Here is a 23,308-nt window from a genome sequence, read left to right as displayed (position 1 = left end):
ATTATTATTATTATTATTATTATTACTTTTTTAAAGCAAGCTGCCCCTTTCCCTTCTCCACCCTGCCCTGCCCCCAGATTTTGTCACATATTGTAATACAGACACCAACAGGGTTTCTCAGCAAGGTTTGAACACTTTCGATTTACATATGCCACACAAAACCTCTGTCTCTAGCTAACAGAGTAACTGATAGCAATGGTAGGTTATTATCCTGACTGTAGACCAGCACTGGGCAGAGATGAGGCATGCTTTCTCAGGTGCTTTCACAGATATTTGCTGACAGCAAGGGAATAGTGAGACTGAAGAATCTTGGGTTGCATTCTAAGCTTGGAGCGGGGAGACATTAACTTCACTGTGCACAGGCCTTTCTTCCTGTTCCTTCCCAGACTTGATTCCTTCTAACCTGTTCAAGTCCAATCATATTGAGCATATGTAATTTGTGATTTTTTTTTTTTTAAGCTTAACTTGTCCAAATGTGGATTTAGGCCGCAGGAATCTGTCCAGATTTCTAGTCCTGCTCCATGGCTTGGCAGGGGAGCCCCAAAGTTACTCATTAAATCAATTTTAATAATTTTTTGACATTGCACAAAGTATTCTTCCTTAACCTCACTCTTAAAAAGCAGATGAATCTTTTAGACTAGGAATTTAGAAGAGTTCAGCATGAAGCAGATAGTCCATGGAAATTTGAATCCAACCAGTCAGAGTGTTATAGAATATAAACAACTGCAAACAGGCTGAAAGGAGGATAAGCTGAACAACGTTAATTATAAGTGGGTCTATTCACTCCACCTCTAATACACAAACCTTCTCAGTTCTTGGGGCTGGACTGTACAGCATGATATTTTTTCCCCACTGGATTTTGTTTTGTTTCAATTTTTAAAGCATCTTACACAAAATGTTCTGCTCAGTGGCACATATTCAAATCGCATCATGTCTTAAATAGCCATCTGTGTGCAATCTTGTTTTTACAAGGCCCTTTAACTTTAGTAATACATGTAGAACTGGACCTTTAGCTAAAGACTGCCTTTATTTAACTGATACGATTTAGAAATGCTGCATATTGCAGTTTACCCTGTAAACAATTCTTGACTTTGTCGTGTAAAAGCACCAAGCAGGAAAAACCATGAGAGTAACATTTCTACTTGTGCAGCACCTGTTCAGAGAAGAGGTGAGCAAATGCTGTTCTCTGTATCTTAGGTTTGCTGCCTTTCACAAATCTGATAAAGGTCCACGGTTGCCAGAATCAAACAAAGTTGTCATTACCTGACAACAAAGGGGTGAAATTCTTAGAGAAGCTGAGCCAACATCAGTGGTCACATTTATTTTTTTTATTTGTTTTTCGTCTGCTGAAAAGTAGAACAGAGCAGTGGGAGCCTTCCAAGATAATGATGCCTATCTGCATGTTATTGAGCTAATCTTAAAGAAATTTATGTCAAACTGAGATTAAGTGATGAATATCGAGCAGTAACTTAAGGAAAGAACATCATTATAACTGTAGATATTTCTAAGTTTTGTGTGTGCTGTCAGATAGTCATAGTTAAGATTGTACTTCAGATACTCCATGCAATGGAGAAAATGAAAATGTAGAACCTTATGCTTCTTTCCCCAACCATCTGTAGTTTTGACTTTGACTGTTTCAGCAGCAGCTGGTAAAGTGAATCTTCATGCTAACTGCAAAAAAAAGTATCAAAACTTATGTTTGTTTCTCTACAGTATAAAAGAGGACGTGTTTTGGAGAAACTATTTCTATCGGGTCTCCCTAATTAAACAGTCTGCACAGCTCACTGCCCTGGCTGCTCAGCAACAAGCAGTAGGAAAGGAAGAGAACAATAGCAGAGAAGAGGTTGGACAACTCACAGGTACAGAAAGTATTTGTTCAACTCAGTAACTGGATTATTGAAAACAATATAACTTTTTTTTGTCACATTTATCTGTATACATCAAATTACCACAAATCCTTTTTTATTTGGAGAACTTACGTGTACCATTTAAAGGGAGCTTCTTGAAAAAGAAAAATATATAGTTTCTGAAATAGGTCCCTCTTCAGGTTTCTTTAATGCGCACCTGAATCTCTCTCTACCTTTCTCCTATTTGGCTCCCTATTCATTGTGCATACTGTCTAAAACAGTAATTCTCAACCTTTTTAGACTCAAGGCACTCCTCAGAAAATACCAGGTCGTAGCTTTCATTCATTTCTTAACTACAGAAAAATAATAGAGCAATTTTTCTGCTACAGAGAACTCAGAAAGACCACAGCAGGTCAGAATTTTTTTGACACTGTGGATTCCTATTTGAAATTTCAAGGTTTACCTTGTGAACCATGTGTAGGTGCTTGCACATCTAACAGTGTGGTTTTTTGTGCAGAACCCTGCAGCACCCTTAGAAGAATAGTCTTACTTCAGTCCCGGGGAAGCTCTTTGAAAAAATTATCCAGGAGCACATCTGGGAGGGACCAGCAGGGGGGAGGATGCTCAAGGGCAACCAGCATGGGTTCATTTAAGGGCAGGTCCTGTCAGACCAACCTGATAGCCTTCTACGATCAGGTCACAAAAGCATTGGACGCAGGTATCGTGGTGGATGTAGTCTTTCTGGACTTCAGCAAGGCATTTGACACCGTCTCCCACCCCATTCTCATTAAAAAGCTAGGTGACTGTGGCATTGATGCCTACACAGTCAGATGGGTCGCAAATTGGCTAGGGGGCCGCACCCAGAGAGTGCTGGTGGACAGGTCATGTTCGACCTGGAGGGATGTGGGCAGTGGAATCCCCCAGGGCTCAGTCCTCAGCCCCATACTGTTCAATTTCTTTATCAAAGACTTGGACAAGGGGGTGAAAAGCACCCTGTTCAAATTTGCTGACGACACCAAGATTTGGGGCAAGGTGGGCACGCTAGAAGGGAGGGACAGGATACAACTGGACCTGGACAGGTTACAGGGGTGGGCGAATGTGAATCGGATGGGATTCAATACTGACAAGTGCAGGGTACTGCACTTGGGCAGGAAGAACCAGCAGCATACCTATAGGCTGAGGAACTCCCTTCTTGAAAGCACAGTGGCAGAAAGAGATCTTGGAATCATTATCAATTCTAAAATGAACATGGGCCACCAATGTGAGGACGCGGTCAGCAAAACTACCCGCACCTTGTCATGCATCCATAGATGCATCACGAGCAGGTCCAAGGAGGTGATCCTCCCCCTCTTTGCGGCACTGGTCAGGCTGCAGTTGGAGTACTGCATCCAGTTCTGGGCACCGCACTTCAGGGGGGATGTGGCCAGCATCGAGAGGGTCCAGAGGAGGGCCACTTGCATGATCAGGGGGCGGCAGGGCAGGCCCTACGAGGAGAGTCTACAGGACCTGAACCTGTTCAGTCTTCACAAGAAAAGGCTGAGAGGGGACCTGGTGGCTGTCTATAAACTTACCGGGGGGACCAGAGGGGAATGGATGAGACCCTGTTCCCCTGAATGCCTCCCAGAGTAACAAGGAATAATGGCCACAAGTTGATTGAGAGTAGGTTCAGGCTAGACATCAGGAGGAAGTACTTCACAGTCAGGGTGGCCAGGATCTGGAACCAGCTTCCAAGGGAAGTGCTGCTGGCTCCTACCTTAGAGGTCTTTAAAAAGAGGCTTGATAACTACCTAGCTGGGGTCATATGAACTTAAACTTACTAGGGGTCATATGAGCCCAGTATTCATTCCTGCCCAGGGCAGGGGAACAGACTTGATGATCTGCTCAGGTCCCCTCCAACCCTACATCTGTGAATCTGTGGCACCCTTGTTGTGTGTGAATCACTCATCTACAACCACTGCCTCAAGTTCCTGTCTTACATCTCCATCTTTGAGTCTCCTTGTGATCTGTTTTCCACCCTCTCTGTTTACCTTAGAACTACACTCGCCAAGTCACTAGTGACCAGTTTTGACTAATATTCAGGGCTCCTTTTTCATACTTACTCTCTTTGATCTCAACTGTTTTCTATTCATTGATCATTACTTTCTTGAATCTACATCTCTGGTTTTCAGAACTCTGTTCCCCCTGCTTTGTGAACTGCCTTTTCTGTTTCAGCAGTGCATTCTGTTCTCTTCTACTCTTTCTGCTGTGTCAGAAATCTCAGTCCTTTGCTGCCTCCTGTTGCCTGTCTACACTCACTCTCATCTGCTCAGTGGCTGCAGCCACCACTTTTTTTGCTAATGACTCATAAATCTGCTCTCCAACATTGCTTAATTCTGTATCTCAATGTGAATCTGACCTCTCTTCCTGGACATTGTGCCATCAATTTAAATTTAATTTGGTCCAAATTGTGACTCCCTGCTCTTTTCTTTCTTTGTTCTATTTTTCTCCATTGTTGATAATGTCACTCTCCAGCTTATCAGATTTGTAACTGGAGTAACAGTATTACTGTTGCTGTTGCTATTTACATTAATATTCCTTTTCTTCTATTGCACTAAAACTGTTCTCTAGGGCCTTTCCCATTTTGGCTCCCTTCAAATGTAGTTACTAAGATCATTGTCTTGTTCCATCATTTTGAATGTCATTCGGTAACTTTCACAGCTGTATCAAATTGTTTTCATCTTTATCTTTTTAACACACTCCACATCGGGGTGGGCAAAATGTGGCCCAGGGGCCAGATGCAGCCCACCAGGCCATTCTGTTCGGCCTGCGGGGCCCCTAAAAAATTTAGAAAATTAATATTAATCTGCCCTGGGCTGCCTCTCATGCAGCCCTCAATGGCTTGCCAAAACTCAGTAAGTGGCCGTCTGCCCAAAATAATTGCCTGCCCCTGCTTTACCTACTCTAGCCTAACATATTCCTTGTCTTCCATTCTTGTGTCTCATCACATTGTTTCTCCATTCCACCAAGAGGACTACCTCCATTTTCCATCTGTGTTTTTCTTACAGGCACCTTTGTGCTTTATTCTACATAACCCCCTTGAATTGGTTGATTAAGCCACTGTTTCCCTCATCCTTCCTCAGGATCCCATTCTACTCTGGAAAAAATGTGAACTGATAACAACCAGGAAGACAATCTGATAGAGGCTTCCAGTTTTCACTGGGTTGTGTTTTTTGGTGGGGGGAGGAAGGTTGTTGTATGAGTGTTTGTTTTAGTTTATAGTTTTACTTAAAGATAGGTCACCATCTTAGGAACATCTAGCTTTGCACCTATGTGGCCTCTGTAAATACAGATTCTCACCGCTGTTCCCTTGGTCTTATTTATCTTTTTTCCTTCTGATTAGTTCATCACATCTGTCTGCTATGTTTTGTCTTAAATAATTTTGTAAGCACTAAAGGGCAGAGATTCTTTCGCTCTGTTTAACAATGCCTAGCACTGTGTGTGGAAAGGGGGCAGAAATCTTGGTTGGGATGTCATAGCTGATACTATAATACTACTACTGCTTTTTTAATTGTTTAAATTATACAAAGTTTAGAGATTTTCCCCCTTAGCGTAGCCAAATATAACCTTTGGGGGGGGGGGGGGGGTTGTGTCTGTCTTAGGGTCTTGGTTGTTGGGTTTCACTTCTCTTGTAAAAAAGGTTGAAAACATAACAATTTTTTTTTTTCAGTTTCTACCCCCTACTGCTTCAGTAAGCCAGTTTCAAGAAATGAACAGTTGCTACTAACATAGCTGTGTGATTGGGCCTTGAAAAGAGAATTCTGACATTAAACAAAGACTTCCTTTTGCCAAGTTAAATTTAAGCATCTTAGATGCCACCCAAAAGTTTACAATCTGTCAGCTTAGGCTTTTATAGTAACTAACACATTGAAGATCCCAATTTTGGCTGGAGTCCGAGTGCTGTTGCAAATGAAATAATGTATAACAACCAATGTAACATTATTTTCTGAGGAGCTCACCAGTCTCAGACTTCTGCTGCCTCTCCTCACTATGCTTTTCGCAGGTAATTCTGGCTGCTAGGGTATTTAGTAGTCTGCTACTTAAAGGACTATTATTTGATAGAGAATCCTTTATTCAGAAGTTTGTGGAAGGCAAGGTACACTGCACGTTGCTAAAATCTCAAATTTCTATGAACAAATCTTAACACTGCCCCTAGAGATGAAAATGTATCCTCTGTTCTGTCATCTGTTGGTCAAAGTTCTTTCAGCAAGTGTTAAATAAAGGGGCCTCCTAGCGGGACTTTCAGGAGTTAGGCATCATTCTGTAGACTGCAAAGTGTTTTCCATCTGATGCCAAACTAGTCATCTGGTTCCAGAGGGTGTTCCTTCCTGGTATAACCCAGCAAACAATTTCTCCCCCAAGTCAACTCTGTCAGTTCATCTCCTCTAGTTTTGTTTCCATCTCTTTCTTGGGAGCTGCAATGGTTCCAAATTGTTTTACTTGTAGAGAATCAAAGAATTTCTCAATTTCAGTTTTTCAGTGAAAACTGATTTTTTTTTTCCTAACAAAGATGAATCAAGAGAACCTGCACAGCAAAATAATTGAGTAATTTCTGGGCATGAGGTCTTGTAACAAGATGTATGAGTTTGGAAGCATTTTCTTTTATGGTGGTGATGTCCCAGGAAGGTACTGGGTTGTAGGAGCCAGTCTCCACCTTTACTTGACATATTGGAACTGATTTCAATTGATGGAGCCTGTTAACACAATGCATCCAAGGAATCATCTATGAGGTCCCTTCTGACCCTAGCATCTATGAATCGGCTATGAATCTATGACTGTGGTCCAAGATATTCTTCCTTGATTTGTTCCCTTATATTGATAAGCCTTTCCAGGGTTGACCCAGGGTTCTTGGCTGAGTCTGATTTCTAGAGTCCTAAGATCCTCTCAAGCAGTAAAACTTCAGATCTTGAATTCTAGATTGGTCCTTTAAGGGAGTCTACCAGCTCTGAAGACTCATTCACATACTGGACCTTATCTGGATCTTTGTTTATTTTGTTTGTTCTCCAGTTTGACTTAGGATTTCATGCTATGGAAACGTTGCGGGTATAGATGCTTGAAGTTTTTCATCTTGAATTTCATTTTAAAAATAGGAACACCATGGAAAAGAATGGTTCTGTGTTCAATTCACATCCTTATTTTTAATGTCAATATTCCCTTTATACCTGAACTTGACCTTTCAATGTGTGTATTTCCTGAAGTAAGAAATGGTATTTCCTTTAATCAAATTAATGCTTTTTTCTTTCTTTCTAGAAACAGTTCGGCCCAAAACGCCACCTATTACTATCAAATCTCAACTGAAATCACAAGAGGTGAAAATACTATTGTTTTATCTGATGTGTAGTGCATCAAATTTTCATTTAAGACATAATCACATAAGCTTTGAGGGAGTTTTTTGAGTTTGTCATATTTGGAGACAGTAGGGTTGCCTCATAAAATATTTACATATACAGCAATGATACTTCTGGAAATTTATATTAAGGCTTACCATGTGGGCCATATAAACTGTGTTGTCATAGTGACACTTTATTATGACAATGACAACTTTGCTTGGCACTGCAGAAATCATAATTTTGGGGAGAGCTAAAGACATTTATTTATGGATTACGTTATTGATGCCAGAGAACTCTTAGACAGTGATGAAGCCATAAATATGTCTGGCGGCAATAATATTTAATATGGCAATGGTAATATTTATTTAAAATACAGATCAGTGTTTCTGAAGGTTGTAAATCTTTGTATAAAAATAAATAGCCCAGAAGTTCACTCTCCTCCATCTCTTTCTTGCTAAATTTAACAAGAAAGATTTCTGAAGAGGAATCCTACTATAACTCTTTCTCTTGCAGTTTGTTTTTCTTTTTAACTGTCTGATCGATTAATATAAATATTTTTGCTACTGCTGAATTATTTTAAAATTTGTTATCCTTTTTAAATAAGTGTTAAACTGAAATACAATTTTCAGTGGAAAACTAATGAAAAATCATATGAAAGTAGTCATTTTTCAAACTCATAACAAATATCTTTTCCATTAAAAAACAAAAATCTATTGGAGCAGGGGTCAGCAACCTCTGGCCTGTGGAGCTATTTGATCTGGCCTGCAGACTCCAGGCTTTGGCAGCAGTTCCTTTCCTATGCTACTGTGGGGAATATCACTGGCGTTGGACACTTTCCACACCAGTGGCTTTTGACTTGAACTAGGTCAGTCCCACAGCCTTAAAGTTGCTAACCACTGCATTAGAAAGAAAAGTCTTGGATGTGTAGTAATTGACAGAATCAGCAGTTGTTTTATTTGTAATTTGGTGACTAGTTCAAGTTATGGAAGAGAGATTCCGACCAGTGAGTACTTTTGGCAAATAGCTTTCCTTCCTTATCTTCCACAAATCAATCATCCCAGGATGAAGAGGAGATTTCCACCAGTCCAGGCGTGTCAGAATTTGTGAGTGATGCTTTTGATGCCTGTAACCTGAATCAGGAGGACCTAAGGAAGGGAATGGAACAACTGGTGCTTGACAACAAGGAAGAGAAGACTTCCATAGCTGAAGGTAAAACAAAAATTAATGCTAATAAAATAAATATTTCTCAAATGTTTTATTATGCTTATCCTATGTATTAAAATTATGATAGAGTGTTACTAGGTTCCAAAAGATGGAATATTCTAGTTTCTAGCATTTGCTAGGTTTGAAATAACCAAATCATTTAAACTTGGACTTGTAACATTCAGAGGCAGCAATACCAAACATTTCAAAAGCCAGTTTCTCCCCAGTTCTCTCTGTCTTGGACCTAGTCACCATCAAAAAAGGGTAGAAGGACAGTAATGGCTTTTGGATCACCTTTTGCCCTAAAGCATGAAATTGCCAGCCTTTATCCCATGATTATATGAGCTTTCCTAGCTACAAATTGTAATAGGAAAAATTGTCCATTACATTTTAAAAATTGCCAGTGGTTTTGTTTGACCTTTTGAGAGCTAGTGGACTCCACAAACTTATCTTTATTCATTCATAATACTTGAGTTAACAATAATGTGTAGTTTCAGTGCAGCATAGCTTCTTTTTCTTTGTTTGTGAAGAAAGATAGAAGGTTGACAGCAACTTCTTTCTACTGTGCTACTACAGCAGTTTGAAAAATGATCTTGTCTGTTGGAGCAAAACATTTTTGTGTTGTGCTGAGCTGGAGAATAGATCAAATGTAATGAATACCTTACATCTTTATTTTGCTGTAGCATAGTCTAGTGTGAAGGAGTCCCGCTCCAATTCTTAGCTTTTGATCTTTTTGGACCTGTTATAGGTGCAAGTCATGAGCTTTGCATTTCTAGGTCTCTAACCTAAATCTGCCCAAGCGAAGTAGCCTCGATGCAGATTTAGCTAGCTATAAACTAATTTATTTATTGCTGCTTTTCCTTGTAGAAGAGACTGCAGATTGGGAAAAGGAGCTACAGCAAGAGCTTCAAGAGTTTGAAGTAGTAACAGAATCAGAAAAACGTGATGACAACTGGGATAAAGAAATAGAGGAAATGCTGCAAGAAGAAAATTAACCAATTTCCTGAAATCACTATAACCCATGAACATTTTCTGAAAAACTGATACGGATCATTGCCTTTCTATTTGCATCTGAAAGACCTTCACGAAATGCAAAAAACCTAAAATCATTAAAAGTCCGTATGGGGATACAACCAGCACTGTTCTGTTCTTTGTAAGAACAGTTTTGAACTTTGATCGCTCTTCTTAAAATAGGACTGCAGGTGATAAATAATAATCAAAAGTGGTAACATTGTTATATGAAATTACAGTTTAGTTTGAATTATAATTTTAGAGGGCCAAAATGTGCTGCTAGGCTGTGCTAGGGGATTTGTAAATCTAAAACATTCTCAACTGAAGCTTATTTACAGTTCTCTGGTGGTGACATAAAAATCGAATGGTATCTGACTAACTTTATTCCTTCAAGTAACTGTATTTCATCATGTTTGCACTCTGACCCTGTATTATTTGTATATATGTACCAGTTATTAAGGTACTTGCAGCATTAGCTTCTGTTTAAAATTTACCTTCCTAAGAGAACGTATGGCGCCAAAGAATTTATAGGAAGTCTTATCAGATAACTTTTCCTTTATAATGATTTGTTTTTTTTAAAAACTTTTACTAATCCAGACTCCAAAAAATACTGATCAGTATTGGTTAGATTTGATATAACTGCCCAACATCTGAATGACTAGATAAGAAGACAGTTCCTACTTTTCCTGGTCTAATACATTATCATCTTAAACCATCATGTGAAGGTATTTCCTTTTGCCCAAGGCAGAAATGGTTTAATAATGTTCTGTCTTCAAATTATTATTAATTTTCATCTCAGTTCTGCTGCCTGGATTAGCACAAATTAAAATATTTCTACTTTAAATGCTGAACTTCCATATTTTTGGCTTGGTTTGGACATCTTTATTTAATATTGTAGATATTTATACAGTTTACTTCCTTCTGAACAGCAGTACTAGAATACAACTGACCATGGTTGGATACTTAAACGTATGTAGATTTCCACATTGTACTTCTCTTTTGGGAGGCTGGTCATTAAACTTAAACAAAAATGTAGTTTCTTTTTCAAAAACTGAGGTTTGAGTTTGTTTCCCATTCTAGACTGATGGATTTTACTGATGGGATTTAAGCTTAAACTTAATGTCTTGTTCCCATAGGAATTCAGTTTGCCATTCACTCCACAGTAATGGCTGTACGGAGTGACTTATCTTTTGAAATGTAGAATTATGCTACCCTTTCTGAAAATGTCGTGTTATGGCTTTCAGGGAACTCAAAGTAAAAAGGAATTTTCTTATAATTTTATTTATCTAATGAGAACAATTTAACCTTGTGTACATTTCATCCAATAGGTTTTGCTGAACTTAATGATATTTAAAAGAACACTATTGACTTGTTTAGGCCAGGAAATGTAATTCACTTTTAAAATTGTCAATTTCTCCTTATGTTTTTCTCATTACATTGTATATTTGCAAGGAAAATTCCCCTAAATGCTTTCATTGACAACAAATAAACATCGCAGCGGTCTTTTTAGTATAGTACTTTTTTTCTTTATGGCTATGGACACATTGCAGAACATGTTCATGTACAAGAATGGTAAATGTCTTTCCTTAAGAAAAGTGTGGGATTTGGTGCTACCTTTCCCACATTAGAAGTATGAGATCATAATATAATTTCCAGAGACAAACACCTGTCCTGGGCTCATCCCATGAAGAATTTGCTACTAACATGAGAATGCTGGGCTAAGACTCTGATTTTTATTGATGAGACCTGCTTAGTACTGTCTTCCCAGGGATCCTGCAGCTTGTAGAGGAGACTTGATGTTGCATATTTTCCTTTTTTCTGCATTATAATGATCTGAATGACACGAAGCATTTGGCAACTCCTCTGTAGACACTTCGGTTGAGGTAAGTCAACTGGTCAAATCTAGATCGTAGAACAAGAGAGTGAAAATTAGGTAATCCAAATAAAGGATAGGGTAGCTCTGGATGTGGTTTTACAAGGTAGCAGATGATTGCAGAATTAAATAAAACTTGAGAGAAATCAGAAAATAAAGATGGAATATCATAGACAAATTAGAGCAATGGTGTTAAAGAAATTTGGCCCACAGAACCATTCCATCTGGCCCACCAATAGACAACTGGCCACCAGAAGTTGGGAGGCATGACCAGTGGAATGTGGCCTGCCACAAAATTTGGGGACTCTGGACGCTGAGAGAATTGCTATCAGTAGCCGGAGGGGGAGGAGAAATGAGGACTGTACAAATAGAGTCCTTGCTTGCCCCACTGCTGCCCACTCCCCAGTATATGCCACAGCTTGTTCCTGGACTTTCACTGCCCAGCCTGCAATACCGCTCCCCCTCAAACTTGTGCCGCTGGCCCCAGATCTAGACCTACCTCAGTTGCTGATGGCTCCATGGATCTGGTCTAGGGGGAACCCCTGTGGTCTGGATCTGGCCAAGGATGAGTTTGACATTCCTGAATTAGAATGTCTTGTGGAAAGCAACAAAAATGATTAAAGATCTAGGAAACACAACTTTTGAGAAAATATTAAAAAACCAGGATTATTTAGTCTGTAGAAGAGAAGGCTGAGAGTGGTTTTAGCCTTCAAATACCTGAAGGGTGGTTACTTTGTGGCTGCTTTCCATAGCACCTTAAATTGAATGTGTGCTGGGGTAGCGCCGTCATGCAACTTGATCTGTCATCATCTGGTCCAGGGTCTTGGGTTGTTGGGAGCCAGCTGGGCTGCACACATGGCTTTCTGACATCACCAGCATGAGAACCCCTGGATCAAGCAGTCTTTCCTGGATCCCCAGACCTTGGCACACTAGGACCTTAAATCATGTGTCAGCTGAGTTCCACATGAAGTTTTCTGACATCCCAGTGCATGGGGATTTGGGATGGCCCCCGTGCAGTCCTAGGGCTGAAACCAACAATCATCTGATAGTCTCAGCCCTGAAACCAAGCTGATTCATGCCAAATTATAGGCATCTGGCTTTCAACTTGCCAGTGCAGGGGGAGACCCAGGATCATTATCCCAGGCTCCTCCAGTACTGGAAAGTAGTAATTGCGCTACTGGGATCTGATCTCAACAATCACGCTTCCTGCTATGCACTTGTAATATGGCAGGAGGCATGATTGTTGGGATTGGGGATCAGATCTCATCGCACCATTAAATGATCCTGTGCCAGGGGCCTGAAATTGCAACAAGGGAAATTTAGGTTGGATATTAGAACTTTCTAACTATGAGAGTGATTAAGCATTGGAACAGATTACCTTGAGAGGCTGCGTAATCCCCATCCTTAGGAGTTTTTAACAAATGCTCATCTGGAACGGTTTAGACACAGGATGATCCTGTCTTGGGTTGGTGGTTTGACCAGATGACTTTCTAAAGTACCTTCCACCCTTACTTTTCTCTGAGACTTGTATGGAATACAGTCAAAATATCATATTTGGGAATATGTCCCTTTTTAAAACTTTGGTTCTGTGGACTGCTAGTGTTTAACTGACATTTACATTGTTTATTGAATAGTACCAATTCCAGCATAGGTACTATTCTTATCCCTGATTAAAAAATGCATATAGCCTTGCAGAGTATTACAGAAATATGTCACCATGTTAACACAGGGTTTTTGTAGCATGTTAATTATTTTATTTCCCTGTGCACTTTCATAGATTCAGGCAAAAAGTTTATGTTAAGGGAAAAATATGTGATTGTAAAATATGAACTTTAAGAGCTCCTCCTACAAACATGCCTGTCTCACTGAGTATTTGCATGTGTGAGTATTTGCAGCCTAAACACTCAATTTGCAAAGCATTATTAATAACATAGATGAAAGTTATTTCAAATAATAATATTCTTTTTAAATACAAAAAAGCCCCACAGCATCAACACAACAATTTTGTAGAAAACTAAAATTAATTTTTTTTGAGCCTAGAAATACAATATGTTCTGAGTGCACTCACCAGTCAGGCTGTAATTTGAGCCAATTCTATGCATTGCAGAATTTTGGAATCCACTTACAGCTGCAGATGCACTCATTTCAAAGTGTTTCTATCTCTCGTATGTTCCCATTTTCAAGATTTTCTTTGCAACATTTAAAATGATGCAGTGTTTTTATCAGTCTTAAGGGAGCCAAAAAAGGAGCTCTGAATAGTGTACGTTGTCCATTCACTTCTGGCGTATTAACTTTTGAGCCCTAAGGGCAATAATTTAAATCTCATTATTAACTTTCTGTATACTGATTAGTTTATCAAAAATATCTGGCTCAATTTCCTATCTGCTTTTGAATCTCAGAACCATGTAGATTGCTCCTAGTGGGATTGAGGCACATAAGATTATAGGGAAAAAATACTGGGGAGGGAATAAAAGCTGGCTCTATACAACATGCTATTACATGCATGAAGTTCAATAAAAGAAATAAGGAAAAAACAGGTTTGTTGTATTGAGGCTGAAATATAAAAATAGGTAGTTGTGATAGCAGTAAAAAAAATTTGGACCAATGTAATTATAAGCTGAATGTGAGAACCAAAAGTAATCGGGGAGCTGATCAAGTGTATAAGTTAACTGGCTGAAATGCTTCCAGTTCTGCAACAATTGTAGACCCAGGTTTTTAATGGAAAGTAATGGGACTTGGTGCCAGTTTTTTAATAAGATGGTTATCATCAAAACTAGATACATGTTCATAATGCTAAACTGAGGATAAAGTAATAAATCTGCCAAACATCTGGTTGCTTATATATTAATGGGGTTTTTTTATATTGAAGGTGCACCAGAAAGTTTCCACTATGTATTGTGTTTCTATGTAACATACAAGTAACAGATTTTCAAAGGTACATATGGCAGGTAGGGACCCCAGCTGTTGTTGGAAATCACTGTTTTCTGTATAAAGTGCTCAGTGATTTTACAATTACAGAGGCAGCAATGTTTCTCAGAGTATAAAAACCAACAAAGATCATTACCTAACTAAAATCTGATCTGGGAGGTCTCTCTGTTGGCAAAAAATGTTGGTGATATTTTTAAATCTCTTTAGCTGAGTTTAACCTAGAAAATTGAAAGGAGTTGTTTTGTGTGCTCTTCACAAGTATATGCAACTTCCACTGCCATTCATTTAAAAGGGTCTATGCAATTAGTAATTGGGAAAAGTATGACTGCTTATAGTAGAGAAAAAGCACTAAAGTTCTAGTCCTATAGAGAAAGGTATACAGGCAGATCTCCTTCATCGCTTAGGCCTTCAGTGACATGAGTGGAACTCTGGCCAAATGGACAACCTGTGTGCATTCATTTGCAGAGCCAGTGTCTTGGATATGAAACTTTGAAAATTACTACTGTTATTAAGTATTTACTTATTTTGTATATACATGCATATGCTACACTATTGTATTCCGTGCACACATCAAAAAGTACATAGGCAAAGACTTGTATTGCCTGGAAGGATTTAGGGATTGCAGGATTTGAAATTCTGATCCCTGCATAATCATACTAAGGCAACAAATTTAGATATGAATAATATCAGTACTGTAAATAGCAATGTGGAGGTGCAATATATATCAGATAAATAAAAATCACAACTAATTTATGAAGTTTTCTCATCCAGAACTAAAATTGCTAAATTTTGCATCAACTTTTGCTAAATAATGAAGTAGATGCTTACATACAATTTATGTTAGCAGCAGAGCTCAGTGAAAATATTTTTCCTGCAGAAAAGTGAATTCCCCTTAGCATCTTGTATATCTAAATACTACATTTAACAAATAAATCTGTTCTCCATGCCTGGATTATTGCTATAGATTAGGGTTTTCTGAAAAAGCTTGAAATTTAAAGAAATTACTTTGCTTTGTCACATTAAATTATCAGAAAAGTGCTTTGGTATTGCAGACTGCCACTGTCCAGCAATGTTAGGCCCCTATGCTCACAGAATAACACTCTGTACCAGCAACACCCATCCAAATGATGGATGGATCCATGAATTCTTGTGCACGCCACTATTATTAACTTTTCTATTTTAACAGTTATACAGGTGAATGGATTACCTCTGGTTACTTCTAAGGGAGTCTGGGCAAGTAGCAACACCAAAATCAGGCCTAGACTCATGCACAGTATTTGGATTCAAGCTATAGAATTACAACATGGGAAGAATCCTGTTAAAGCTTAAGAGTTTAAAAATAGGCCTGAATTTAACTTCATTAGGCTAAGTACAGATTGTCAAAAAGTCCAAAGCTGAATCAATCCAATCTTTGCAGATTAGTCCAAACTGCATAGGTTGAGCCAATAAGAAAGTGAACAGACATTCAGTTTTTATTCTGGAAATGAAACCAGATGCTTGCAGTGGCCCAGGCCAGAAGCCAGGGGATGCTAAAGCACGCCTCCCTGCTCAGCTGGCTAAACAGCTTGGGCCAAAACTAGCCTGCCCACCATGCAAGTGGGATTGCAGGGGAGGTGCAAAGCATCCTGGGATGCTGGGGGACACTGTTAACTTGAATATGGAGGGAATCTGGGACAGAAGCTCAATAAACCAATTTAACCTAAATCAGTCAAGTCTGATGCTACATCCATCCAGATTTATCTTGGTTTTGGCCATTTTGAAAGTGGTTTATGTGCACTGAACTTGTGCTGTGTTACAGATTTGAATTGGTTTCCAGTCACCTATAGCGGCTTATGTGTAATTTTGGTCCCTAGTCTTGAAGTATGGGTGATGGATATACTGACAGGCATATCATGGGGTGAGTAAGCTAATTGATAACTACACCAGTGGCTGGATTCCCTATTAAAAGAAGTGTAATCGCTGTCTGGTAATGGATAATATTTTTTGTCACAAAACATCAAAATACAGTTATAAACATTGTGTGTTTGTTTCTTAAATCTATATCTTAAATAGTAATCCTTGGTATTTAGGCCATATTAGCTGTTTTTAAAATAACAGGTAAAATGTATAAAGCTGGTTTGAAGGCTGTTGCCATACGATATGCTATTTTTTTTTCTTTTTTGCTGTGTTTTCTTTTAATATTATTAAGGTTGAGATACCTATAACTAAAGTTTAAATGATTTACTTAATAGGGTAGGCTGAGGTAATATATATAAATATTGAAAATCTAGTATGTTTCAACTGTTTATAGTCTCACAACATAGTCCAAGATTTCTTCTTAGTCTGTCCTTTATATTTCATATTTGGGAATCATCCTACACATTTTAAGGTTCAGCTGATAGTTTCACCTGTTTATCACTTCAAGCATGAGTAATGGAAACAAAAACTACTGTTGCTTTGACTTCTCAGTTTTAACAGAGACAGCATAAAGAAAAAATCTTTTGAAAATCCCTTGCTTCATTTCATGGAATTAAGGTCACTTGTTATTGGAGTGCATGACAACATTGAGTCCTGTGATGGAAAATCAGAAACAAGTAAGCTACTCTGGGCATGTGCTGTAATCGGTATAGATGCAAAAAGAAAATTGTAACTAGTTAAAGTCAGTGCTGTAAATAAAGATTACTAATTTAAAAGAGAACAAGAGCAAAGACGGCATAAAACCATTCAAGTGAGAAAATTGAACTACTTTCTGGGTTTTGTTTTAAATAGTAAGATAATTAGATTTTCTTCAAACAAGTACCAGAGAATCTAGAAATACTAGCCTGCCGTTATTAAGTCTGCCTCCCTCAATATTGTTTATCGTCCTATTCCTGGTGTGAGAAATTAACATATTGTTTATTAGAATTGCACTGGGGCTGAGCATTTCTGATTCTAATAACTGGCAATACTTATAAGCAAAATAAAGTGAGCAAAGTTTAAAAAAAAAAAAAAAGCAAAAAAACCCCATGCAGTCATATATCAAGAGACTGTACTGTTTTAGTTCTTTGTGATATTTTACACATTTATTAACACAAACCTAAAATCCAACTGTATAAGCAATATGCAAGTAGGCAAGCAGTTTGTATTAAAGTAGACTTGATTCTAACAGCTGGCAGGAGAGAGGTTTTTGTGCTTAGATTATAGTTTAAGATTTTGATTGTAAACAGCAGCTGATTCTTTAAGGCAAGATCCTAATAAACAATGGAGTATATACATAGTACAAGGCCATTGGCAATTGGTTTAGAATTTTGATTGTATATGCATTTTCTGTTAAGAGAAATTCCAATATGCAGTAAATAATTGCTGCCCCATAAAAGAATGTGTTCCTTGTTTTCAGGGAATAACTCCCTCTGATCCGTATCTGAACAGTTGGCTGAACTAGGTAGTTTCCATCTTTTTTTCTTGCTGCCACAAATACCATTCATTTTTTAAAGTTTATAATGAGTAATTGGAGGAATCTGGGGACTAATGGGGTATCTCCTCAAATAAGTCTTTGCACTTTAATTGACAGGTCATGTTCAATTACACACACGCATATACACCCTTCTCTCCCCCCACAAGATGCATGAATTCAGGGGAGATGCTTTTAAATAAAACATTTGTGATAACAGTAGGGGAAAGGAAACAAAAAAGAGGTGGGTGTATACAAATTAAAAAACAAATTATTGACGCATCTTTGAAATATGTTACTTTAAGAATCAACATTTAAATATGTATACACCAAACCTAAATGTGACATGTCTCAATCAGCTCTTAATCTTGGGTTATCTTACTTTCGAGTTCTGTCCTGTTCAGTTTTAGGAGTAGGATTTTTAGTAGGTAAGTTCCTTTTTCTCTTTTCTTCCCTTCCTCAGAAGGACAAGTGAGTATAATTTACTCAACAGTCAATTCACTAGAAAAACATAGGACTTCACTTTTCTCTAGTCAGATGATTTTTTGAGCCTCGGTGGCTTCCTTTCTGCTCACTCTCCTTACATTTGGGTAAATGTAGTATCTTTTATTAGACCAACTAAGTAGTTGGGAAAAATTGTTCTTAGCAAGCTTTTGGACACACGCACCCTTCTTCAGGCAGAGGGATAGTCTGCTGTTCTTGTGTTTTCCTGAATGGAATAGAAACCAATATGGAAAATGTAGGTCTGTGAACATGCAAATGCAGTTCCATTTCTTTGTTTTATATTGGGTAGATGTTGTAAAAATCAATTGATGGTCTCTTTGTATATGTTGTATAATGTTTGGGAATAATAATAATGGTTGATAATAAGCATTATTAGGAGCGGGGAGTAGAGTCTACCATTTAGTGTGAAAATGGGAAAGTTGGCATGCAAAATCTAAGCAGTATTAGAAAAGTGAATGAGAGAGCTGGGTAGTAATCCCACAATGAGTGAAGGACTGAACAGGGTTATAAGAACATTAAGAACTGTTGCACTGGATCAGCCTCCTGACGCATCCAGTTCTGTCTCCTGTAGTGGCTACTGCCAGATGCTTGAAAAGAAGGCATGGGAGGCTTTGAATTTAGGCAGAGGGGTTAATCATCTGCTCAGAGTAGGTAGTCTCCTAGTAGTAGGTACTTTGAGTTAATCTCTGAAGCATGAAATTTAATAGCTCTTTCAAGCTTTGTTAGAATAAACATGTTATAACCAATATTCTTGTTTATCCATGTGAATATCCAATATATTTTTTAGTCTTATTCTTCTCAACGGCATCCTGTAACAATTACTTTCTTAGTTTCTCCATTGTGTTACAAAATGCTTCCTTTCATTGGTTCAGAATTTGCTACCTTTTAATTTGATTAACCTGTATACCTGTATACACCATGTCAGATGTACCACTGAGCACTGAAGGGAAAACATGACCCCTACACTTATTCTCTGCATTAGTATAACTGTTTAATGTACACCCGGCACTACCGTCAGTCTTGGGCACACTCACAAGAACTCTAATAGTTGGCTACATGACAGTTTTTCAGCGGGCAGCATGCATGAAGCAGGAATGAGGGGCCAAGGGAGCACTGTCTTGCTGACGTCCAGAAAGTCCTCTTGCTTTTATTACAGGAAGAACTGATGCTTCAATTCTCCTGTCTCTTTATAATGTTACATATTTTTATCATGATTCCCTACTTGTCTCCCGTCTACAGTAAACAATCCCAGTGTTTTCTCTCTTTACAGGAGTGTGTTTCTATGCCCCATGACTTTATACCCTTGTCTAAACCTCATTTAATTTTCCAATATCTTTTTGAGCTAGGGTGTCCGGTAGTCAGGGTGAAATTGCACAATAGATACATAATGACATTTTTCTGTGTTATGAGTCCTATTATTTATATATCCTGACATCTTGGGTTTTTTGCCTCCAGCTGTGCATATAGCCAGTATCTTGCCACCCACGGTGACAAAAGGGCTCACTCTGAAGTGGATGAAGTTAATCTAGAACCTGTTCAAATGTAAAAAAAAAAAAAAAAAAAAAAAGGCTTTTTCCTTCTTTTTTTCATTATGTATGTAGGCTTGATTAGGGACTATGTGGGAGGTAGTTCTCTTGTATGAGAAATCAGGGTTTCTGACTTGCATTGTGAAGAGCCTGCTCTTAAATTAATTGAAAGATTCACAGTGGGTGTATCTACAAGTAGAGTTAGCCTGGAGTGATAAATTCTGGTGCAGTTAGCACCAGAGTCAGTGGCTCTCTTGAGCAGTGTATACACACGTGCCTGGGACCGCAGCAGTTTTAGCTAGGGTGCAACAGCTCCAGGTCACAGCATCAGGACTGGCTGGGGCACAAGGGTGCTACAATACAGGGCTAGACAGCAGGCAGCCCCCCCCGTACTGTAGCACCCTTGTGCCCCAGCCAACACCAATCACCATCTGCATATGTTGTGGTGGTGTAAATTATTCTACTGTAGGATAGTACTTATACCAGACAGTACTATCCTACGGCAGAGTTAATTTACTGCTCCCTAATATGGATGCACATGTAGACAGTGACACTTTACTGCAGAGCTAATCAGCCAGCTCCACAGTAAATCGCATGTGTAGAGGCACCCAATACGTAGGGATTCCACTTGTCTCTGGTATGTTGAATGTTTGTGATTTCTGTATAAATATTACATGGGAGATGATGTTGAAGATTGGTGTTGTAATATTATTTCAGCCTGCCTTGCATTTAGAAATGTGTAGATAAACATTATATCTTGCTTTCAGAGCAGTCGTAATTGGTCCTTTTTTTAATATATTTTCCTACTTACAAGCACAGCACTTCTCATGATGCATTAAAATGTTCTGAACCAACACCTCCTCCCCTATACCTACTGATGAGTAGTCCCAGTCACACTGCCCTCATGTTTGGAGCTTTTAGAAACTATGCAAAACAGGTGGTCTTGTTGGAGGGTCAGTGTACTAAAAGTTTATTTTTCATTGTAAGCAACTTTTTCAATAATCTTTTTGGGCCTAATTCTGTGGTCTTATGCATATACACATTTTTTTTACTGTATCCTGGTGGTATTGTAGTGCTTGGGGGAAGTGCTTGATAACAGTATCTAATTAATTCATGATACTTACAAGTGTATAATGGTGCAGTAGTGTTTCAAGAATACAAATACAAAAAAAAATAGATTTAGTTGCTTACTTTAAAAATGTACAGTATGTGAAAACTGATTGCTGAAATTTTCTTAAATGGGTTCTTACAGTAATGTGCTTAAATCTGAAAGTAAAACTGATTTTCCTGGGATTTGCTATGTGGCCTGCACTTTATCAGGCTGCAAATATGGGTGTCTAAATATGGAATGAGATGTCTGTTTTGAAATTTTGGTTGTTTTCATCATCTTGCACATGAAATGGTAGTTATTTTGGCAGACTTTTATTGAGGGAATTTTACATAGATAAAATACCTACACATCTCTAAATAGTTTAAAATTAGCAGCAATTAATTTCTACTCCATCTGGTCTTCCAGAGAAAATCTCCCCACTATGATCTCCTTCCAGTAATAAATCGCATCTATTAATTTTGTTCTAATACTGCATTGCAGAACTCCTTCAAGATCTGAGCTCTCAAACTCTTAGAGTAGGTAAGTTTTCAAAGAACAACTCTATATCAATGTCCAGTTTTAAATTGAAGTCAGTCATTAATTCATTGAAATAACAACCTTTGAAAATCGTTAAGCTTTAAATAACCAATTTAGGTCAGCATATTTTTGTTAATATCTGACAAAACTCTGTGCTTTCCATGATGAGTCCTTCGCCAGACTCTCGTATGGACTGAAAGAGGCATGCACCAAAACTCAAGAAAAGAATAAAAGCTCATGGAGACTTTCACCTTAACAGGGTTATCTGAGTCACATCTCTTTACGTGCTCATCTCTCCCTCCGTAACATAATTTTGTTTATCTGTGTCAGGTGGAACGGAGGATTGTCTTGTACCTATGTAACTAGTCCTAGTCTCTACTGTTTACCACCTATCCTTCACTGGCTATATCAGCTGAAGCTTGTGATTTGCATATCCCCATTCCTGTATAGTTTCAAATGTAACCTCACATTTTTAAGGATGTACATACTCCTGCTTGCTTGAATTACATTTCATTTTCCAATATTGTTGGTATGTCTCTTTGTTGGACTACTTATTTTGAAAAGAAATCTCAGAAAGAGAATGAAAGAGAGTATGATTAATATTCTGTTAAAAGACATGCTTTGAAATGTAAATTGGAGCTATTTTCATTCTAGTTCAGATGTCTACACTTCTGAGAAATTAAAAATGCAGCATCACTGATAGCCTTTCCCTAAGACTTCTATAAATCATCAATACCTGCTCCCATCTTGGGCCTGCCTCAACCCTCCCTCAAACAATGTAAACTTTTATATAAATTGAGTTTTGAAGAAATATTCTGTCTATGCTTACCGAACAATAATATCTGGTATTATCACTGACAGCAGCAGAAGAGTATGTCATGGTAAGTGTCCAAGAATAGTTATTTTCAATTTTAATATGTTTTTAATTCTTACGTTCCTTTAATTCTTACTTTCTCCTTACTTCCTTTAATTTCCTGATGGAAACCTATTGTTTTCGTTGATGAAAAGGCCTCATGTAGCTCCTAGTATAACAGTACATTTTAACTTGTTACTGCACCTGAACCATGCAGCTAGTGTTATGGTTTTACTTTATTAAAGGCAGGCTTACCAGCACTAACTATGTATCCTTTTCTCCCTGTAGCTGAACCTGGAGAAGTGAGGGTCCCCAGTGGACAAGCATGTATTCCGCCCAAGAGCCACCAGGGACCTCAGCTGGAAGCTCTTTTATTGAGCCACCACCACAGACATGCATCTGGCACACTCGATGGACACCCTCAACCTCTGCCCCTTTTGCCAACAGAGGGAGACCCTGGCGAATGCTCACCTTGAGTATGCCAAGTTGCATCCCCTTTTTTTGCCTCCTATAGAACCTCCTGCTGAGGTCCTGGATGCATTTCTCCCCATACCTTTTCTGTTATGCACTCCCTGTCTGTGGCCTCACCAAGTCCCTGGACCTCCTGGTCAGCTGTCTCTTTGGCTCTAGCCAAGGTGGCCATATGTCAGACCAGGAAGGAAGCTGGTCAGGAGGATTCTGAGCAAGTGTGGGGCTGTTTTCCTTTCACTGCTTTCACTGGTCTACATCCACAGGTTCCTCATCTCTGCTTGGTGTCTTGTTCCAGATCCCTTCTTGTTATTAACCTGTGACATCACCCCCTTCCCTGTTTTCCTATTATTTGTCCCCCAGATTCAGTTGATATGTCCCCAGTGGCCTACCTCATTAACCTCTGATTAAAAAAAAAAATCCCAATTTTCAAATCCACACTTTTGGTGATTTAAGTGAAACACATTTATACACTCTCTCTCTCTCTCTCTCTCTCTCTCTCTCTCTCTCTAGTGTTTCATTTTAGGCACAGAAAAATGTGGATTTGGGGTTGCTCTTTTTTAAACCAAAAATTGGGGATTTTTTTAATTTGGATAAAACCAGGATCCCTGTTCATTAAGGGAGGCTTATAGTTGTCTTGATGGGCTTAAGAACAGGACCATTCAGCACATGAAATAGGCATATCCCCAACAG

At 38.6% G+C, this 23,308-nt stretch overlaps 1 protein-coding gene across 1 annotated transcript in view; it reads left to right on the top strand.

The window, feature by feature from the left end:
* Positions 1-10,941, top strand: part of SYAP1 (synapse associated protein 1) — a 33,080-nt gene extending 22,139 nt beyond the window's left edge. Inside the window, exons 6-9 of the mRNA XM_019495119.2 lie at positions 1,714-1,859; positions 7,134-7,192; positions 8,275-8,422; positions 9,284-10,941. Coding sequence (XP_019350664.1) covers positions 1,714-1,859; positions 7,134-7,192; positions 8,275-8,422; positions 9,284-9,411 — 481 coding nt within the window. The 3' untranslated portion in view covers positions 9,412-10,941. The remainder of the gene's footprint in view (positions 1-1,713; positions 1,860-7,133; positions 7,193-8,274; positions 8,423-9,283) is intronic.
* Positions 10,942-23,308: the final 12,367 nt, after the last annotated feature.

Source organism: Alligator mississippiensis, chromosome 1 (assembly GCF_030867095.1).
Source record: "Alligator mississippiensis isolate rAllMis1 chromosome 1, rAllMis1, whole genome shotgun sequence".
NCBI classification, from domain to species: Eukaryota; Metazoa; Chordata; order Crocodylia; family Alligatoridae; genus Alligator; species Alligator mississippiensis.
Note: the sequence above shows the minus strand (reverse complement) of the source record. Positions and strands in the feature narration are given on the sequence as shown.